Source organism: Eupeodes corollae, chromosome 1, assembly GCF_945859685.1.
Source record: "Eupeodes corollae chromosome 1, idEupCoro1.1, whole genome shotgun sequence".
In the NCBI taxonomy this organism is placed as follows: domain Eukaryota; kingdom Metazoa; phylum Arthropoda; class Insecta; order Diptera; family Syrphidae; genus Eupeodes; species Eupeodes corollae.
Genome location: NC_079147.1, coordinates 132,209,189 through 132,227,194, shown reverse-complemented (window position 1 = coordinate 132,227,194; position 18,006 = coordinate 132,209,189). Strand labels below are relative to the sequence as shown.

Sequence of the window (18,006 nt, the reverse complement as noted above, 5' to 3'; positions counted from 1 at the left end):
TTGCTAAAGTTGGCAATGGAACTTCACAAGTAGCATTGTCTGTACCATAGAGGAAATATATTATATAGTTATAAAAATACAGGGGATTTCTCCCGATCATACCAGCACCCAAATATATTCGCATAATCAAATTTCTGACACTGCACGATATTTTGCAACATTTCAATAAAATCTAATAAAATTTGTATTTTTCTTACAATAAAACAAAAATAGTATGGTATAATATTGTTTTACTTATTTACTTTTATTTGATCATTTAGGACCAATTGCTTCGCATGTTTCGTTGACAATACGACCAATAGAATGTTTAGATATAGCACTGATGAATTTTAAATCCGCAAACGTGTTACCCGTAGCTCAAAATTTAAATAAATATAAATAATTGAAAGCGTATGCATAATGTGACAGGTCAAATAAAATTTACTAATACACTCTCACGTGCTTGACAAGCATTTAAACAATGTACATATGTATATGCCGCTTAAAATTGGATGATGTTGTTTGAAAAGAATATCATTCAATATTCAATTAGTGGACAATTGTCCAATTGCTGTTTTGAGAAAAATCTTGCAATTGTGTATACTTATGGGGTTTTCCATGGGAAAAATAATTCAATTTACCCCTTTTTGCACTAATACTGATACAACTTTATAAAAAAATTAAGCTGGGTATTTGACAAATCTACCGCACTCATTAACACGTACCTACTTTACTTCACAAACCTTTACTTTTAGTTTATAGATCGATAGATAGAAAGTTATTCTTTATTCTGTAATTACCATTTTATTATATACATTGTTATAATTTTTGAATAAATGTTAAAGACATGACATGGACTGTTGTCTGTGTGAGGGGCGTTCTTGTTTATATATTTTTATTAAGTAATTGAACATATTAAAATATTATTATTATTTTTATTTCAAATGACGATAACTAAGAAATTGTAATGGAGTACGGACTTTTAGATTAGTTAAATCAAAATAGACAAATATTTTTTTTTTTAATTTTAGAAACTTTTAGTTTAGTCAACACAAATTTATAGGACATGATATTCATAGTACACACTAATAAAAAAAAATGTCTACAAAAAACTCCTTCGGCAAGCTACAAGTCTATCACGATTTTTATTTTGTATTGTTAAGAAATATTAGATACTTATTTCTTTCCCAAGTTGTGTAGACAATAAATAAAGCATAGAGTAATAAAGTTCAGCTTACAGTTGAATAAAAAACAAACTTATCAATTGTCATTTTGACAGAAGAAGACTTAACTTGATAGTTAGGGAGATTTTTCTTGACTAACTTTCCAGTCAACGTTCGAATAAAGTTTACTTAATTGGAATAAAAGGCAAGTTTTTGTCAGCTGGCCAACCAGATACTAGAAACTTGCCTGAACTTCATATCCTTATGTGGTCTGAACCTGCCCTATTATCTTACCTTATATGTCACCATATATTTATCTTATTTGTTACAATAAATCAAAACGCTTCTTCTTGTATGTAGTATATAAAAGTTTTATTTTAAAAATGTATGATTGCAACCACATGCATTGAATTAAAGTTTCTTACAATATATGTAATGTATGTATTCTTTTACATATTTTGTTTGTGATTTAGGTTAACATAATTATCTTAAGTTTTTAATATTATCTCATGATTATCATAAAAGGATAATGTGCGTATATTTCAGAAATCAAAATCAGCTGAATTTATATCCTTTGAATTAAATCGCATTTGTATATTTTATATATGGAAGGCAATACACATTAATTTGTAATTTAATCAATAAAAATGAGCAAAACAGTTACAAAAATTGATTATATATTTGTTTCTAACAAAAAATAATGACAGCATCTATATAGAATTTGGATGATTTTATTAATCTAACATGATCCATATTCCTGCATCCATTTTTCAAATCGACAAACGTCATCAGCAGATACGGATCTTTTAGTTCTTAACATAGCATCTTCAAAGTCTTGAAGCGTAATGGGAAGATCGACATCTTCTCTGCGGATTTGCTTAATTTCTGAAGGTGATTTACCTACTATTCGACGCCGCATCGACATCATTGCTGCGTCACGACACACATTGCTGATATCAGAACCTGAATAACCTTTGAGCTGGTCACCAATATATTTTGTGTCAAGCTCTGGATATAAGTTAACATCTTTTAAACAAAGGTCAAGTAAGGCCAAACGAGTTTCATCTGTAAAAAAAAAATTTGATTAATAGAAAACTTACAATACCTAGTCGAGATAATTATTAGTAAAGGTGACTAAACGATTTTATAAATGTATGCCGGTTTAAATGTGTAGTTGCTTGGTTTTAAAATCAGTTAAACCAAACATTTTTTTAAAATTCACTTAAGAATAAACGTGAAATAACTGAAGCTACTATTGAATTTAATCCGATTAAAGTTAAAAAGCCCTCCGAAGAGCAGTTTAATGTTCGTTTTCGCTTAATATTAGTCGTGTTTCTTACATGACAAAGTTGTATCTCATGTGAAATATAAAAACTAATTTTTGTAACACAAAAATAGATCCAAGCTAAAAGCATGATTTCTCTTCATTGTTCTGACGCAAATGAATGAATAGACGATTTGATCTGAACACACGGGGAAAATAAAACATGTTTACTATTAAAATGAAATTGAACTGTTTACTTACAAGTTATTTTCAATAACAAACAGTTTTTTTCCAAACGAATTTAATTGATTGTATTTATTTCTTAAGAGTTCCTTCACAAAAGAAAGTGAACCACTAATGCAAGACTTGAGCTAAGTACACACGATTGGAAGATCTTTAAATATTGGCCGACTTTTCGCAAAACGTTGGACAGGTTTAGGGGACTTATGGGAATTAAAGTTAAGGCAAGTTTCCAGTATGTGATTGGCCAGCTGACAATAAATTGCCTTCCAACTAAGGTAATTTTGTTAGAACGTTTACCGGAAAGTTAGTCAAGAAAAATATCCCTAACTATCAAGTGAAATCAAGTCCTTTATGCCGTGTGATCCTTTCATTTTAATCAATTTTCTATCAACCTAGTAACCTCTAATTTTATGAGTCGAAAATGTCAGAAACAAAATTGGCAGGAAATTGTCTTTCAAAAAATTGGCCGACATCCTGCAATCGTTTGTGCTCGTCTAAGCACCTACATAATTTGTTTTATTTACAAAGAATAAATACATTTTTTTCAAAATTGTCCCCTAATTGGATATGACAGACATTTTTAATAGTCACTATAAACGGCCTACCAGAAAAATTCCAATGACGGGTATACTTAACTTTAGTTCGAAGAGTTCTGACTAACTTAAAATGAAAAAATCTGTGCGACACGAACTGTTTTTTTTTTGTCTTCATGCTGCATAGTTATTTCAAAACGAAATTGACTTTATTAAAAAAGGGCAAAGTTAGTAATTTAATATGTTTTAAGAATATCTGCGATTTATAAAAAAACCTGCGCAAAAAAACGTAAATTTTGTACAACGCCCTTCAACAGTGTTGCTTCTATATATGTATTATTAGTTTCGTTGCAAAAACAAAGCCACTTATCAGTTGAAAGGTTTTTTTTTGAAATGGCTCAAAAGTACGAAAATTATCTCACGTAATTACTCTAACTTATTTTTAGTTCTGATACTTATTGACTTAGGGCCTTACAAATAATCAAACTTATGGTGGACTTTAAAATTTGGGAACTACCATTTATTCTAAGGATCTCATATAATCAAATAATAAACCATAAATGTCAAGTCCCTTTTTTTATTTTAAACTTTAAATGGGTAATTGTTAAGAGTCGATTTAAATATTTAGGTCATAACATGTATCGTTTATTAATAAGAGCAGAAAGGCAATTTTATACACATTTTAACATCAACATTAAATTTGAATATTATTAAGGCCCCCTGTGTTCCTGTGTTTGAATTGGTTATACATACTAAAAAAATTTTAATTACCGTTAGGCAAAGTAATGTAAATCCTTTTCTCGAACCTTCGTCGAAAGGCTTCATCGATATCCCATGGGTGATTTGTTGCTGCTAAAACCATAATAACCTTATCCTCCTGCATTGATGCATTTAAGCCGTCCATTTGAATAAGCAATTCTGCTTTGAACCTTCGACTTGCCTCATGTTCGGTTTCACTTCCACGTGATGCACATAATGCATCAATTTCGTCAATAAATATTGTGCTTGGTGCATAAAATCTTGCCATTTCAAATAGTAGTCTCACCAATTTTTCACTTTCACCTCTGTATTTTGAAGTAAGGGTCGACGAAGAAACATTAAAGAATGTAGTTCCACATTCTGTAGCGACAGCCTTAGCCATCATTGTTTTCCCAGTGCCAGGCGGACCAACCATAAGAACACCACGCCAAGGCCGACGAATGCCTTTAAAAAAATCAGGCATTATAATCGGAAGAACAACGGCTTCTTGGAGAATAGCTTTTGCCTCATTTAGACCAGCCACATCAATCCACTTGACACCCGGATGCCTTTGTAGAATATCTTTTTCTAAAGCATCCACTAAATGAGGTTCAAATCCAATTGGTGCGAAGACTTTTGATTTGGTTTTCGGTGAACCTTTTGGTGTGTTTTGTGATGTTGAATTCTCGTCTAATGATGTTGCTTCCTGATCATCAGAATTAGAGTTATCCAAATCGACAGAGTTTTTCTTGACCTTTTCCTTTAATTTAATTTGTGAAGTAAGTTTTCTAGCCCGAATTCGTTCTACAGAACGGCTTTTTCTTGAAGTTGTTGAAACTTTGTTGCTGCGTGAACGAAGTTTTTCAGCTGTACTCGAAAGACCAATATTATTAGAACTTCCATGATGGCTTAAATTAATCGACGGCAATGTGGGTTGCAATTCTGGATCTCTTCGGCGGAGTGAAGAAATCCATCGGTTATCTGTTGGATTTGGAAGAGAGTTGGTATTTGTATTGCCAAGATTGTTGTTGTTGATGGTGCCATTGTGACCAAGTGGTGGAGAGTTATTTATTGTAAAACTTGTTGATCTTGGTTGAGGTGGAACTTCTAGAAGCAATCATTGAACAAATTAAACATAATATATGTGTATGATAAAAATATATGCAGTCGACTCCGCTGAAATAATACTTTAAACATAATTTTTAGTGTTTGTCTAAACTCGAACAAATTATCGACATATTTATTTTTTTTTAATTTATTTTAAAAATACATATTGTAACAAGTCAAGAAACTAGTTTACCTAAGATCATTGCAATAGATGAAGCTGGTAATCTTTGAAACAAAAAATTGTTATTCAAGATGAGTTTCAAATATAGCTATGACCTTAGAAGAATAAATATGATTTATTTTATTTTTCTAAAATAAAGTTTTATGAACTGTAAAAACTTTAATTAGTCATTTATCAAACGAAAAATCTCATTAACTTATATTCCTTTTTTTAGTTCTAGCGAATTACTTTTGTTCCTTGACTTAACTCTTTACGGATTTCAAATTAAGTAGACCTTGAATTGAAACCAATGAAAAATACTAATGTGTTCTTGTGATTGACTGCGTTTAATCCCAGGCAGATAGAGTACCCGAATAGCTTATTGTTATTGTTTAACGAGTTAAATCCGAGCCAACCAGCTTGGCTGTCAACAAAGAAATCCAAAGCTATCCAAGAACTTTTAGTATATGATGCTATCTGACAGAATATAATATGATTGTAACTTGAAAACTGATTTAATATTTTTATTTACGGCTGATTAACCAAGTTAATTATTAAAATTAGCCATTGAAATTTTAATTTTACAATTTTTTTGGAACTCATAATCTGATTATTCGTCTCTTTTTGTAAATATTTAATTAAACTTTGGTTTTATTTTTCTAAACAAAGATATCAAACCTATAGCCTATTCAACACAATATTAAACGCAGTCGTTATTATATATGATTTTTAAAGTTATTTTTTTATATTTGAGGTAAATGTCAGTCATTCCAAATATGTATGAATATACATATAGGGTGTCTGGTAAGGAATGGATAGTCCTGACGGCTTATAGCCCACTTAATGAATATTCTTTACTTACTTTATTTTTATAACACTGCGACTACAAAAATTAATGAAACACTACCTGTCCCAAAACATAATCAGTAATAGCATCTGACTTCTTTTATTAACAAAATAACTAAATTAAGCTTTGATTTAAAACAATTGCAAAATAAAAATATCTTAAAGTTTAAGCAACTCTGGTAGAAATAATCGTACAGAGAAACTAGTACTGTACAAATGGTGCGAATTTAGTAATTAAACTAACTTCTTTGCATTGTTTTATGTTTTTGAATACTTCGACATAAAATTAAAGAACTAGCATAGTTACAATTAAATAATATAATTAAAAGTATTTAAATGCTATCTGAAAAATAATCTTTTAAGGCTTTTTTATTTTTTTGCGTTTTGGACAACCTTATTAGCGCTTGAAAGAAAGTTCGACAACAGGACTGGGTTTATACAAAATTGACGTTGGGAAGGTAAACAGTATTGTGGTTGGTGTGTAAGCATTAGTAACAAATTACATATCATATCATATCTTCGTAGGCTAAAAACATAGCAAACAATATTACTAAAAGCAACAGTAAGCTTACGTTTACTTTCATAGCTTTAGTTGCAATATAATTCTCAGTCATATACTAAGATTGGTATTTACAAAGTCTTGGCAAGCAACATGCGTGAGTTTACTGGTGTAAAACACTGGATTACCAATAAAATACGTATGGTACCATACCTAGCATTCCATTGTTCCATGGTTAAAATTAACTCTGAGATTTTAAGCAGTTTCAACATATTCAATTCAATATAGGGAAAATCAGAGAAATTAAGAATCTTTTTATAAATCACTACGCATTTTGAGTTGTTGGGGTTCAGGAAAAGACTATTTAAGTAAGACCAGTTTGAAATTTTGTCAAGGTCTTCATTGATATTAGAGGCGCCATGCTCAATGAGTCCAAGGGGACAGCTGAAGTAAAGTTGAAAGTCGTCGCCATACCGACAGGAACAATTAATGTCGACCCTTGAGGAACACCCGAACTATGTAAGAAACTGGAGAAGCGTCACCAATTTGAACTGCTTGTTTATTGTTAGTCAAAGAAGAATACACTAGCTTAGCGAAACTTGCAGACAAATTAAACTGTTGCAAAAGTTTTTACACTGAATGACAAGTTTGACAGTGTCAAAAGCCTTAGAAAATTCAAGCAAGACTAAAAAAACATACATCGTACTTATTCAGTGCTTGTCTTATTTCTTCAGTCATGCAAACGAGTGCTGTTTTACAGCTATGCGTTTTCCGAGAGCCACATTGCTTTGGAGTAGTAAAATTGTCTCAAGGACTTTAGACAAATAAGGTAGAACTAAGATAGGTCTATTTTAAGTTCCTATGGCAATTTAAGGAAGTGGTATGATTTTCGTTGCCTTCAAAATAGTAATAAATGCAATGTTCAGACCGGCAGCATCCTCAGTACGAACACTGAAATCAGGGTGATCTAAATGACAATTTTAATGGGACTGTGATAAATGATTTATTAAGTAAGTTAACATCAACATCGTTAGCAGATATATTTCCTGCATTGCCAATACCAACGTTAGGCAGATTTCTCCACAGGATTTCTTTAGTTTGATAAACATTATCTTCATAAGAGTCAAGGAATAAGTTATTAAAAAGAAATTTAGCTTCCCATAAATTCAGATTATTTTTAAAATATGAAATAGTTTCAAATATAAGGAGGTAGCAATTTTTATATTAAATTCTATGGTGTGATCAGCGATAGATCTTGGTTAAAAAGGGACGGTCACTACAATTTTCAGGGGGTGCTTCAAAAGTCTCATATTATTAATATCGATATTATTAAGAAAAAAGATCACAGTATAATTTTGAAATTAAATTTTATACCGATTATGTTTGGGATTCCTACAGTGTAAAAAACTACTTTAAAAGAAAATCAATGAAGCTCTACTGAACGAAAACGCTATTATATTTTGAATTCATTTTGCTGTAGCCCTTTGTTATTTCCTATTTCAAAGCAGTCATTAGATGATCTATTATTTTGCAATTATTGTTGCATGATAAAGTTAGAAACTTTTCAACAAAGCTTATTATTATTTAAAAGCGGAGTTGATTTGTACGTTGTATATACACACCTATGCATAACATATGCATATGTTCCTTACATACATACCTTGAGTTGGCAAACGGTTTTTTTGAGAACTCAGTCTTATTCCTGAGACTGGACCAAGATTAGATGCTGAAGCCAATCCTCCCATAGTCGTAGTTGTAGCAGTTTTCTTTACAGTTCCAGTTCTTGTTGGTCTATGAGTGGTTGTTATTTTTGTGAAAGTAAATGGTGGATATTGATCAAGTATTAATGAATCCATCATCCTGGCCATATGTGAGAGACCAGCAGGTGTTGAGGAAGAACTAGAAATTTAGTTTTAACATTTGTTTATTTAACTCTTTTCAATTATAATATGAGTATAACATAAAGCCTTGTTTCTAAAGGCTAAACTATGCTGCAAATAAAATAGTGTATAGGCTCAGATATTCATACTAACTTTTTTTATTCCCTATATTTTAGAATTTGAGAATTTCACTATAGGGTTTTGAAGATAGATTTTTTCTAAATTTCGAAAACTCCATAAGAAAATGGGAAGAAAAAAAATTCAAAATAAGTCATTTAAAAAAAAACAGTTCTTTTTTTATGCAAATAGAAATAATTATTTATAAATGTTTGCTAGGTTCTGACTGGGTTCAATCCCTGTCTGTGTCATTTAGAGTTTTTTTTACGGATAATGATACTCTTGCGAGGAATTAACAAAATTCTAAGAATAATTCTTTTTACAAATTAGACGTTCGAGTTCTATAGGTCTCCTACATTCCTGACACCATCACTCGCACAAGAATAATTTATTAAATTCTGACTGAAGCCGAGGAATATTGAAATACCAAGTTTGCATTTTTAAATGTTTGCACTGACTAAAATTTGGTAGGTTAACTTTAATATTTTTTTATTTATACATATTTTAATATTATTATTCATAATGTAAAATATTTCAAAAAGGAACTTAAAAAGTGAACAAGCAAAATTGCTCGTTATTGCTTGCGTGACCTCATAACAGCTCAGTCCTAGACTTCTTATCAAATTTTATAGATACTTTTTCAATGTTCGCACTGGCATGAACAATTTAAGTTCTCATTTAATAACGAACAAAGAACTCATAAAAGCAATTATCCTTTTTAACACAACACATGAAATTGTTGTGCTGCCTTTTGCTTTTCAAAATTTTACTATGAACTTCATGTTAATAATACATATACATATATATACATTTATATCAAGTTCAATAACCTTCCTTTGATTAGATAATTGACTATGCGTCAATTAACTGTGGAAAGAAGTCACGAATGAATGATATTCAATCGGGTGTCACATGTTCGACTGTTGAATGTTTTCCAATAGCATATCTCTTTATTTTTATTGCTTTAATACTATTAAAAGGATAGGCTGTATGGCATTATAACGTGTGTAGATACTATTCTCTAATTTATAATCAAAATTTAACCTGCTATCCCAGATATTAGATATTATCAAAAATTTGCCACAATAATACTAAAATTTAACTGTAAAGCTCCAATGGCCGAACTAAGAAACGAAATGTTCCAATAACCGGCTGGGCACTTTTAATCCTAATATTTTGAATGCATGATAATCAATGGTGGCCGGATAGTGAATACAAGCAAACTCAATCTCCTATTCCGAAAATGCCCTAACTTTTTACTTTCCATGGGAAGTTATTGGCATTTCTTGATGTTTCAAGGTCACTAGAATCTAAATAAAGATTTTTAGAGAGATTTTTAGAAGCTTTGCTCGTCGTCCATATCTCAAGAACCAGTAGAGATATCGACATCAAATAAATGGTGATATATTTAGAATGATGAGCAATTAAAAAAAACCGGAAAATTTTCGTTAACCAAAAATTCAAATAATGTTTTTTTATAAATCAAACAAACTGAAAAAAAGAGTTGTCACCTCGAATATTTTGATTCTCGACTCAAATATCTCTTCAAAAATTAAAAATGATGCCTTCAAACTAATTTCATCTTATAGAAAATACAGTTTTCGACATTCAGTAGTATTTTTATAAAAATCCAACAGACAGTTTGGAACGCAAATTTGGTAAAAAATGTGTGCCCGATTCTCTATATGTCGTGAATAAAGGAAGATACTGACTTCAAAATGATTACATTCTGTTCTAAATTGTTTTTGAATAATCTAATCTGGTAAATTGGTAAAAATTGATTTTATTTTCGACTAAGAATCTCGTTAGAAAAAATAGATTTTAAAATCAAACATATCATCATATGCAAAATATTATTGTCAATTTTTAGTTAATCCATCCTTTTTAGTTTGGTTCTAATAACCGGCCACCATTTAATATTAACAGTATAGGAAAAAAATTAAATTCAATTTTGTTTGTTAAAAAAATATAAAAATTCAAAAAATCATCCAATTAGTACTAAAAGAAAAGTTTTTACTTTCCTCTTGCCAATGATATAAAAATCAAGAAATCAAAAAAGCTATTTACATTTTTTTGAATTTATCAAGTTTATAAATTATATTCTCCTGTAAAATCTGTGAAGTTTTAAAATGACAATTTTTACCAAATGTTAAAATGGACCTAAAAACAAATTAAGTATTTTAATACCACATCGAGGGGTCCTTCAAGTTCTTATTATTTAGGAACATTTGTTAAAGTGGCCTACTTCTGTGTGTGTTGATTTCATTTTCAATCATGACATACCTTTACAGTATAATAATAAATCATAAATCATCATGTATCTTGCCATTGGTAAAATATTTAACTGGGTTAATGTCCTGAAATTATACATAATTGTTTGACTTTTCGCTGAAACTCGGGAGTTTTATTTTTACAATGAAGTAAGAAGGATTATTATTAAAGTTTTCGTTAATATTATTCAAATTTAACAACTTTATAGCCAAATATGTTTTGATTACGAAGACAAAAGTTGAGAATATGAATTTTTTTGTAGGAAATTCGGATCGTGTTTAAGTTAAGTGTAGTCGCAGTTTAGACACAAAACAATAAATAATTTACTTATATTAATATATTCTGGCCAAAATTAACAAGCCCAACCTTATCATTACTCTCAAATTATCTTTAAGAAATGTATGCAGCCTAAATGACGTATTGTTTCGATAACAAATAAGCTATGTTTGATTTCACAGCCACAGTCTGGGAATAGAGATAGAGAACTGCTGAGAGATGGCTTACAATCTCAACTGGAGGATGAAAAAAAAAACAGACTTAATTGTTGCTTTTACAGTCGTAGGACAGACATTTTCCAAAAAGGGTTTTGGCGAAAATCGGTGACAATATAAATTATGAAATTTTGAAACTTTTTTTTTTGCAATTGTGATATTTTTTTGTATGCGATTGCACTTCTATGCACATTCAAAATTTTAAAAGTTGTACAATCTTAAACTTTGAAAAAATTAAAACTAAAATACAAATTTAAAAATAAATACGAATATAAAGTGAAATTTTTCCTTGATACAACTTAACTATAAAGTTTAGCACTAATTTTGAGAAGCAGTACATTTTTTAAATTACGTTGCTTGTTTAAGAAACCAGAACTTTCAAAATTCGGATGGCTATACATAAATAAAATGCTAGCAATAGAGTTCATTGAACTGATTATAGATTTTTGGTTTTTGATGAATTAAGGATTAATGTATTTCACCCTATGTAGAGAATACCACCTCCTTCTAAAATCATTAAATATAAATAAATTACCATTGATGCAAATCCCATAAGGAATGATATGGTGTGTGTCTATAGGAGGGCACAATTGGAACAGCAACTTCATACTCCACATGCTCTAGAGCTGGATTGGAATTGGAAACACTGCGTTTTCTTAGAAAAGGATGATGTGGTACAGTATTTCCATTTGCAGTTTCGGCTTGATTAAAGTTTCCATCCATTCCTAACCAATTCTGTGCACTTGTACCGAACATTGCGTTTGATACCCTTTGAGGGTTAGTAATCCTCATTGATTACTTTATTAGGTATATAAATTTAATTCACACAAAAATTATTCAATTTTCAGAACGAAACAAACACGTCCACATAACGGCAGCGCTGATTAGAAACTGACCAAAGGTGTTATGACCACAAAATATAATTTGTCGAAAGGTTTCTTTTTTCAGCGAAAATTTAATGAAAACGCTACCGACTTCGCTACGAGTATAATGATTGTTGTACATCATCAGGAAACAATGCCATTGCTATGCTATTGAGAGCAAGAAATGAGGTTGCCCCCAAAGAACTTTTCCAAATGGGGGTAAGGTGGATTTGGAATTTTCTTTTTTTAATTTTAGTGGTCAACGCACGCAAGAGAATCGATATATGTTTCATTTTGACTGGACGACGGCGACAACCACAACAATAAGCTAATACCAGGGAAGGAGTGTAAGTATTGTGGCTGGAAACTACTATAGTCGGTGGTGTATTTTCTCATAGTCAAAAGCTTATTTGAAGTCAAACATTACTTTTTACAACACTTTGATACAGATACAGATACTGTGTACATTATCTATTTACATTATCTATTTAGCTTTTCATTTTTTGAAGAGAATTGAATTGAAGTGTGATTAAACTTGTTGCTTTAAAATTGTTTGTTTTGTAGAATCTTTGCGTTAGTTTTATCGAAATAAAATTTTAGAATTTAAAAAAGTAATGTTTGAGATTAAATAGACCTTTGACAACAACGAGAAGTATTTACCTACACAGTTCAACATTCTTTCAGACCATGGGTTTTCGGTTTCTTGTAAGCGGCGTCGGTGTAAGAATTAAGGACTAAGGAAAAATACATAAATATCAACAATCTACAAATGTATGTAGGTATATGTATAAGGCTCTATAATAGATGTAGATGATTATAAAAATGGTAAAAACAGGCAAAAAATTTGATTAAGGCTACAGAATACCTATATACATGTATAAGTCTGTTTAAATGTACCTCGGAAGCACGAGATTTTATTTTGCATTAATATTATGTTGCGTGCTTATACATACGGTACATTTATAAACTGTAAAGCCAAAAAGGTTTAATTTACACAAATAAAAATCCATTTACCACAGAGAAATCCTGCCAAACCAAACCAAAGCTTTAATTTCTTATACCATTACCTTAATTTTTAACACTGTTTTGTTGGACATATATGTGCTAAAAAATTTGGTTACATATCAAAATAAAGAGAGGTATGTTAGTTAAACCTTCTATTAAGTATAGTAAAGTTTGAATTTTGTTTCGGTTGTTGTTATGTCAAATATATTATTTTTATGAACCTAAATTATCTCAAAAAATAACACCTTCAACTAAGAGCCTTGTCAGTCAGCTAAAGCTCAATTCACTTGCTAATGTTATTAAAATAAATACATTTAAAATAAATCAATATAAGCCACAAGCTCAAAATATATAGGTTTAGTAAAAAGTGGTTTAAATATTTAAATGTAGTAGTTTTAGTACCCGTGGCATGATGGTAAGTACGTAAAACTGTCATGCCAGAGGTCTTGGGTTCAATCCATGATGGTGCCATCTAAAGTTGTTTCACGCGTACTGCCTCTTGCAAGGAATTGATAAATTTTCCAAGAGCTATTCTTGTCATGAAAAGTGCTTTCTCAAGTTAGCCGTTCGGATTCGGATTAAAACTGTAGGTCCTCTCCATCCCTGACAACGGTACTCGTACACAGGTATGGTTGAGAGTTGTAAGTCACTAGGCTCTAGTTCTAAACGCACTGTTGCGCCTCCTAATGTATTTATCTGTGTTGCAATCGCAATTGACACTGAAGATTGAAAATTACAACTGTAGTTGAACAGAAATATAATAGATTTTCTAATAACTACCTCACTAAATTCAATTTAGGATCTTCATACAAATTGACTTGGATTTAAAACTTATCGCATTGCGGAAATGGACATGACTTCCATTATATTTTTAATTATTTTTATTTTATTTAATATTGAGGTTATTAAGGAGAAACCTTGAATAAGAAATCGCAAATTTGATATTAAGTTGCCTTTAATTTTCTGAAACTAGTCCTCAATTTCTTTCTTAAAGTGTTTTGTTCTTTTAAAATTGATTTTTTTTATGATCTTAAAAAATCAAAGAAATCTACTTTTTGAAGTGAATTAGGTTTGAATGCTCTGAAATGCAAACACGAATTTCAAGAATATAAATGTACCAAAACTAATGGCTTATTGGAATATTTACATTTAATGTTAAGATACACATTATATTGTCTAAGTATTGTCAACCTGCTTTACAGAACATTAAATACCATTTGTAAGTGGTGTTCAACAACCAATGATGAAGAGTCCATTTTTTCCTTGATTAGGTTACACCAAATGTTTTGTAAGCCCTTCATAAAAATGTTTTTAACCTGCCATTGGAAGTTATTGTGATCGGTCCAATTTTTCAAATTGAATATTTTAACATTTCTTGGCTTTTTGAGATCCGTACAATCTAAATCCATGGTTTTTGGAAATACACTATGTGTGTATGTGTACGAACCTACGTTTGTATACTCGTACTCGTTGGCAGATATAGTTTTTTGTATAGAGAAAACAGATTCACTTTAGAGATAAAGGTAAGCTTTATATATTTCAGTTTTTTTGTCCATCTTTTGATAATGACACTGGCAGACAAGGTTTTCTTACTGGCAATGGGTTTTAGTGGCCTTAATCCGACTTCAAAAATAATGTATCACCTCAGGTGATACTTTTTGAAATTCGAAAAAGCACGTTTACAAGGCTTTTTGAGATTATTTTGTTTAACCCAATAACTTACATAAAATTAAGGTTTTAGTTTCCAAATCAGCACTAACAATTAACTCCAAAATGTATTTTTGAAAAATTCGAGATTTGTTCAATCCCTTATTAAAATCAAGTGAAGACTCGTAACCAATGAGGATTTCCATGAACTAAAGAACTACTAGAAAAAGAAGGTATATACTCTGATATAATTTATTGTATAGAGATATTTTGAGTCTTAACTTAGTCTTAAAAGTCTTGGTTGTTTTCAGCATTTTTTAAGTGGCAAATTTTAAAACACTGATGCAGTGGAAAAAAATATTGATGCAAGATTCAAAATTAGGGCATCTCAATCCTTTAAAAAAAGTATTATTTTGTTTAGTTTGTCGGACAGAAAAAAATGTAATTTTGTCAACCAGTGTTATTTTTATCAGAACCACGAGTCATAAATGAGCGACTGACAGTCCAGAGCACCAGAGGCAAAAGAAAGAACACAAATGTTTTAAAATTCGGATGTCCCAATTGCGTTAGATGCTTTTGTCTTTATCGTCTTAAGTTCGATGTTAAATACAACTGGAAGGTCCAAATAACTAATTAATAACGATGAAAATAGATTAAACTCAAGAAGTGTTTAAAAAAAAGGATTGGTTCTAATAAATACTCAAACATTTTAACAAAAACATTAGATTTTCTCTTAGAAGTTTAATCACTTTTCGTAAAAGTTTTCATTCTTATTTCAATAGACGTAAAATTAAAAACTAACACTTATGTGACATATTCGTTTATGGTACCAGTATAAATATTATTCCCCACCCTTAAATGAAATACAAAAATAACGTTGGCTCACACACATTTCATTTTGTCAAATCTTGTCAAATTATTGCGAATCAACGGACATAACTTGAAACGATTTTAACATCTAACTTTTTCTTAACAATTTGCTAAAGTTTAAATCACGGAGTGCCTACTTTAACTTTTAACAATTTCCTCAATTCATATAACACCTGTACAATTATGGAATGGCCCAGTTAACATTCTAATGAAAAGGTCCGTTTAAGCGAAGTTGCATAGTTTATTTTCATGAACTGTCACTTTGGATTCCCGTTTAATAAAAGGCAATTAGCAATTTACTATTAAGCAAATGTTTAAAATTTTGGACTCCCTTAGTTATTTGCTAAATAATTAGACAACTGCCAATTATTAAATTGTTAAACCTTTAACAATATGTAGGTTTTTTTCTATTTTGAGCCAATGGCTCTTGGGTGGCGAGGCTTAGTTGTTGAGATTGACGAATGGCTGATTAATGGTAGTGGCTAAGGAACCTTCCTACCTATTCACTGCCACTCATTTTAATGCACTTCTAATCAAAGCAAAACACAGTAAAATATCCATTCAAACAAAATTACGGATTGATTTCAATGATAGCTATAACTGGCCCCTTACTCACACCAGTACTAAAAGCCTCAAAAAGAAAAAACTATACTTTTATTAGCCACAGTTTTGTTTCGAAAAGAAAAATATTAATGATTAATTAATACCATAATTAAAAATTCTTCGTTTGTACAGGTATCAAATTCATAAGCTCGCTTTTTAAAACTCAACAATTTAACTTCATACGTTTAAACTGCTCACTTTTTGACAAATTTCATCTGTCATATATAATTTCCTTGCCTTGCATATTTGTTACTTGGTAAAGTTCATCTGATTTTCTAGCTACCACTTATACTAATTCACTTTCTTGAATTAAGAGGTCTCATTAAGGGTGAACTTTGACATTTTGGTTTGATAAAAGATCGCATTTTTGTTTATTAAAAACTTGCTTAGTAGAAATACTTCCCTCTCCTTTAACTGACGACGCAACAAAAAAAAAACACATTGAAAATTGATTATAGCCTATAAGTATGCAGGCATTCCTGAATAATGAACTCTTAAATAATGTTGCATTACATTTTATGTTCTTTACTCACCTCTCAATTGTTGGTAGAAATGATGTTGTTGAGTCCAATGTTCTTATTGTTGTATTTCCTCGAACAACTAGTTTTTCCCGAGTTACTCGACGATAAGTTTCTTCCCCGCGCATTTCTAACAACTTTTCTTTCTAATTAAAAGGCTAATTGTTTATTTTTATTTTCATCACAACTTTTGGAAAAATTTATAGGAAAAAGTCCACAAATAGAACAACCCAGTAAAGTAAAAGAATACGGATGCATCTCAACTGATGCTGAATTTGGATGTACCAATTGCGCAAGAACTAAATTTATTTAGGTTCGAAACACAATGCTTCCTTATTAATTCCAGGATAAGACTGATTTTTGTTGGTTTATACTTTTAAATACAAAAAACACACACACAAAAACAGTTTGATGACGTTAGCAACTGCAAGCATATTCTTTTATTAAAATATAGCCGTTTAGAGTGGTCACTACAAATGATTACAGGGCACTATTTGTTGTTTTTGATGGCACTTCTATACAGTATTATTGCTTTTAGGGGTTGAAAGTGGAATCAGCGCTGAAGCACGAACCAAACAGTGTCAATCTTATTTTCATGGGTGCCAAAGAGTGCCAAAACCATTTTAAAAGTCTTTAAATAAATGCTTTAAGTAATTTTAATATTTATTTGATCTTTTATAACCTGCTTTATTTCAAATAAGCAAATTTTATTTCTTATTTCCGTCAAATAGATACACACACATTTGCATCCACTACTACCAGAATGTCTTCTGGCTTAAAGTTGTATAAGTAGTATATTCAGAAATTCATCTAAAGGGTTTTTCAATTGACGCGTGTAGATTTTGGCACCCCATGGCATCCATTTTGTTTTGGTAACATCTGTCAAATCTTTTGTTTATTATTCAGTTGTTCATGCCAAATGATAAAACTTTATTATCAAAACGATTATTCGTTAATGCAAACGTTGCGTGCATTGCGCCTTATTTACGGTAGACGGGGTGCCCTTCATAGTTGGCTCTTCAACGTTTGATGGCCAAATTTCAGGCAACCAGTTCAGTATATATCAGCACGTCCAAGCAACGCAAGATCGGCTGAGACCATCGCTGCGGTCCGTGAAAGTATACAACAGAACCCGAGGCTGTCTACAGTACAAGATCTAACTGACCCAGGAGCTTAAAGTTCATGACCATAGACAAACAAAATTGCTGT

At 30.8% G+C, this 18,006-nt stretch overlaps 1 protein-coding gene across 3 annotated transcripts; it reads right to left on the bottom strand.

The window, feature by feature from the left end:
* Positions 1 to 1,802: 1,802 nt before the first annotated feature.
* LOC129942028 (katanin p60 ATPase-containing subunit A-like 1) lies at positions 1,803 to 17,242 on the bottom strand. 3 transcript variants are annotated; one of them, XM_056050825.1, is made up of 4 exons: positions 16,813 to 17,242; positions 8,193 to 8,431; positions 3,954 to 5,027; positions 1,803 to 2,207 (listed from the first exon to the last, which is right to left on the bottom strand). In XM_056050825.1, exons 1-4 carry the CDS (start codon positions 16,923 to 16,925, stop codon positions 1,882 to 1,884), a joined length of 1,752 nt encoding a protein of 583 aa, XP_055906800.1. In that variant the 5' UTR covers positions 16,926 to 17,242; the 3' UTR covers positions 1,803 to 1,881. The 3 variants fall into 3 exon arrangements, with proteins under 3 accessions (XP_055906800.1, XP_055906799.1, XP_055906798.1); XM_056050824.1 differs by lacking the exon at positions 16,813 to 17,242 and adding an exon at positions 11,827 to 12,237 and having other exon boundaries at positions 3,954 to 5,024; XM_056050823.1 differs by lacking the exon at positions 16,813 to 17,242 and adding an exon at positions 11,827 to 12,236.
* Positions 17,243 to 18,006: the final 764 nt, after the last annotated feature.

Excerpts from the sequence above, each read along its gene's own strand:
- LOC129942028 (XM_056050823.1), bottom strand. The coding sequence starts at position 12,083 with ATGAGGATTACTAACCCTCAAAGGGTATCAAACGCAATGTTCGGTACA. Across the intron at positions 8,432-11,826 it reads TTATGGGATTTGCATCAATG|TTCTTCCTCAACACCTGCTG; the intron begins GTAATTTATTTA and ends CTAAATTTCTAG. Across the intron at positions 5,028-8,192 it reads AAACCGTTTGCCAACTCAAG|AAGTTCCACCTCAACCAAGA; the intron begins GTATGTATGTAA and ends GATTGCTTCTAG.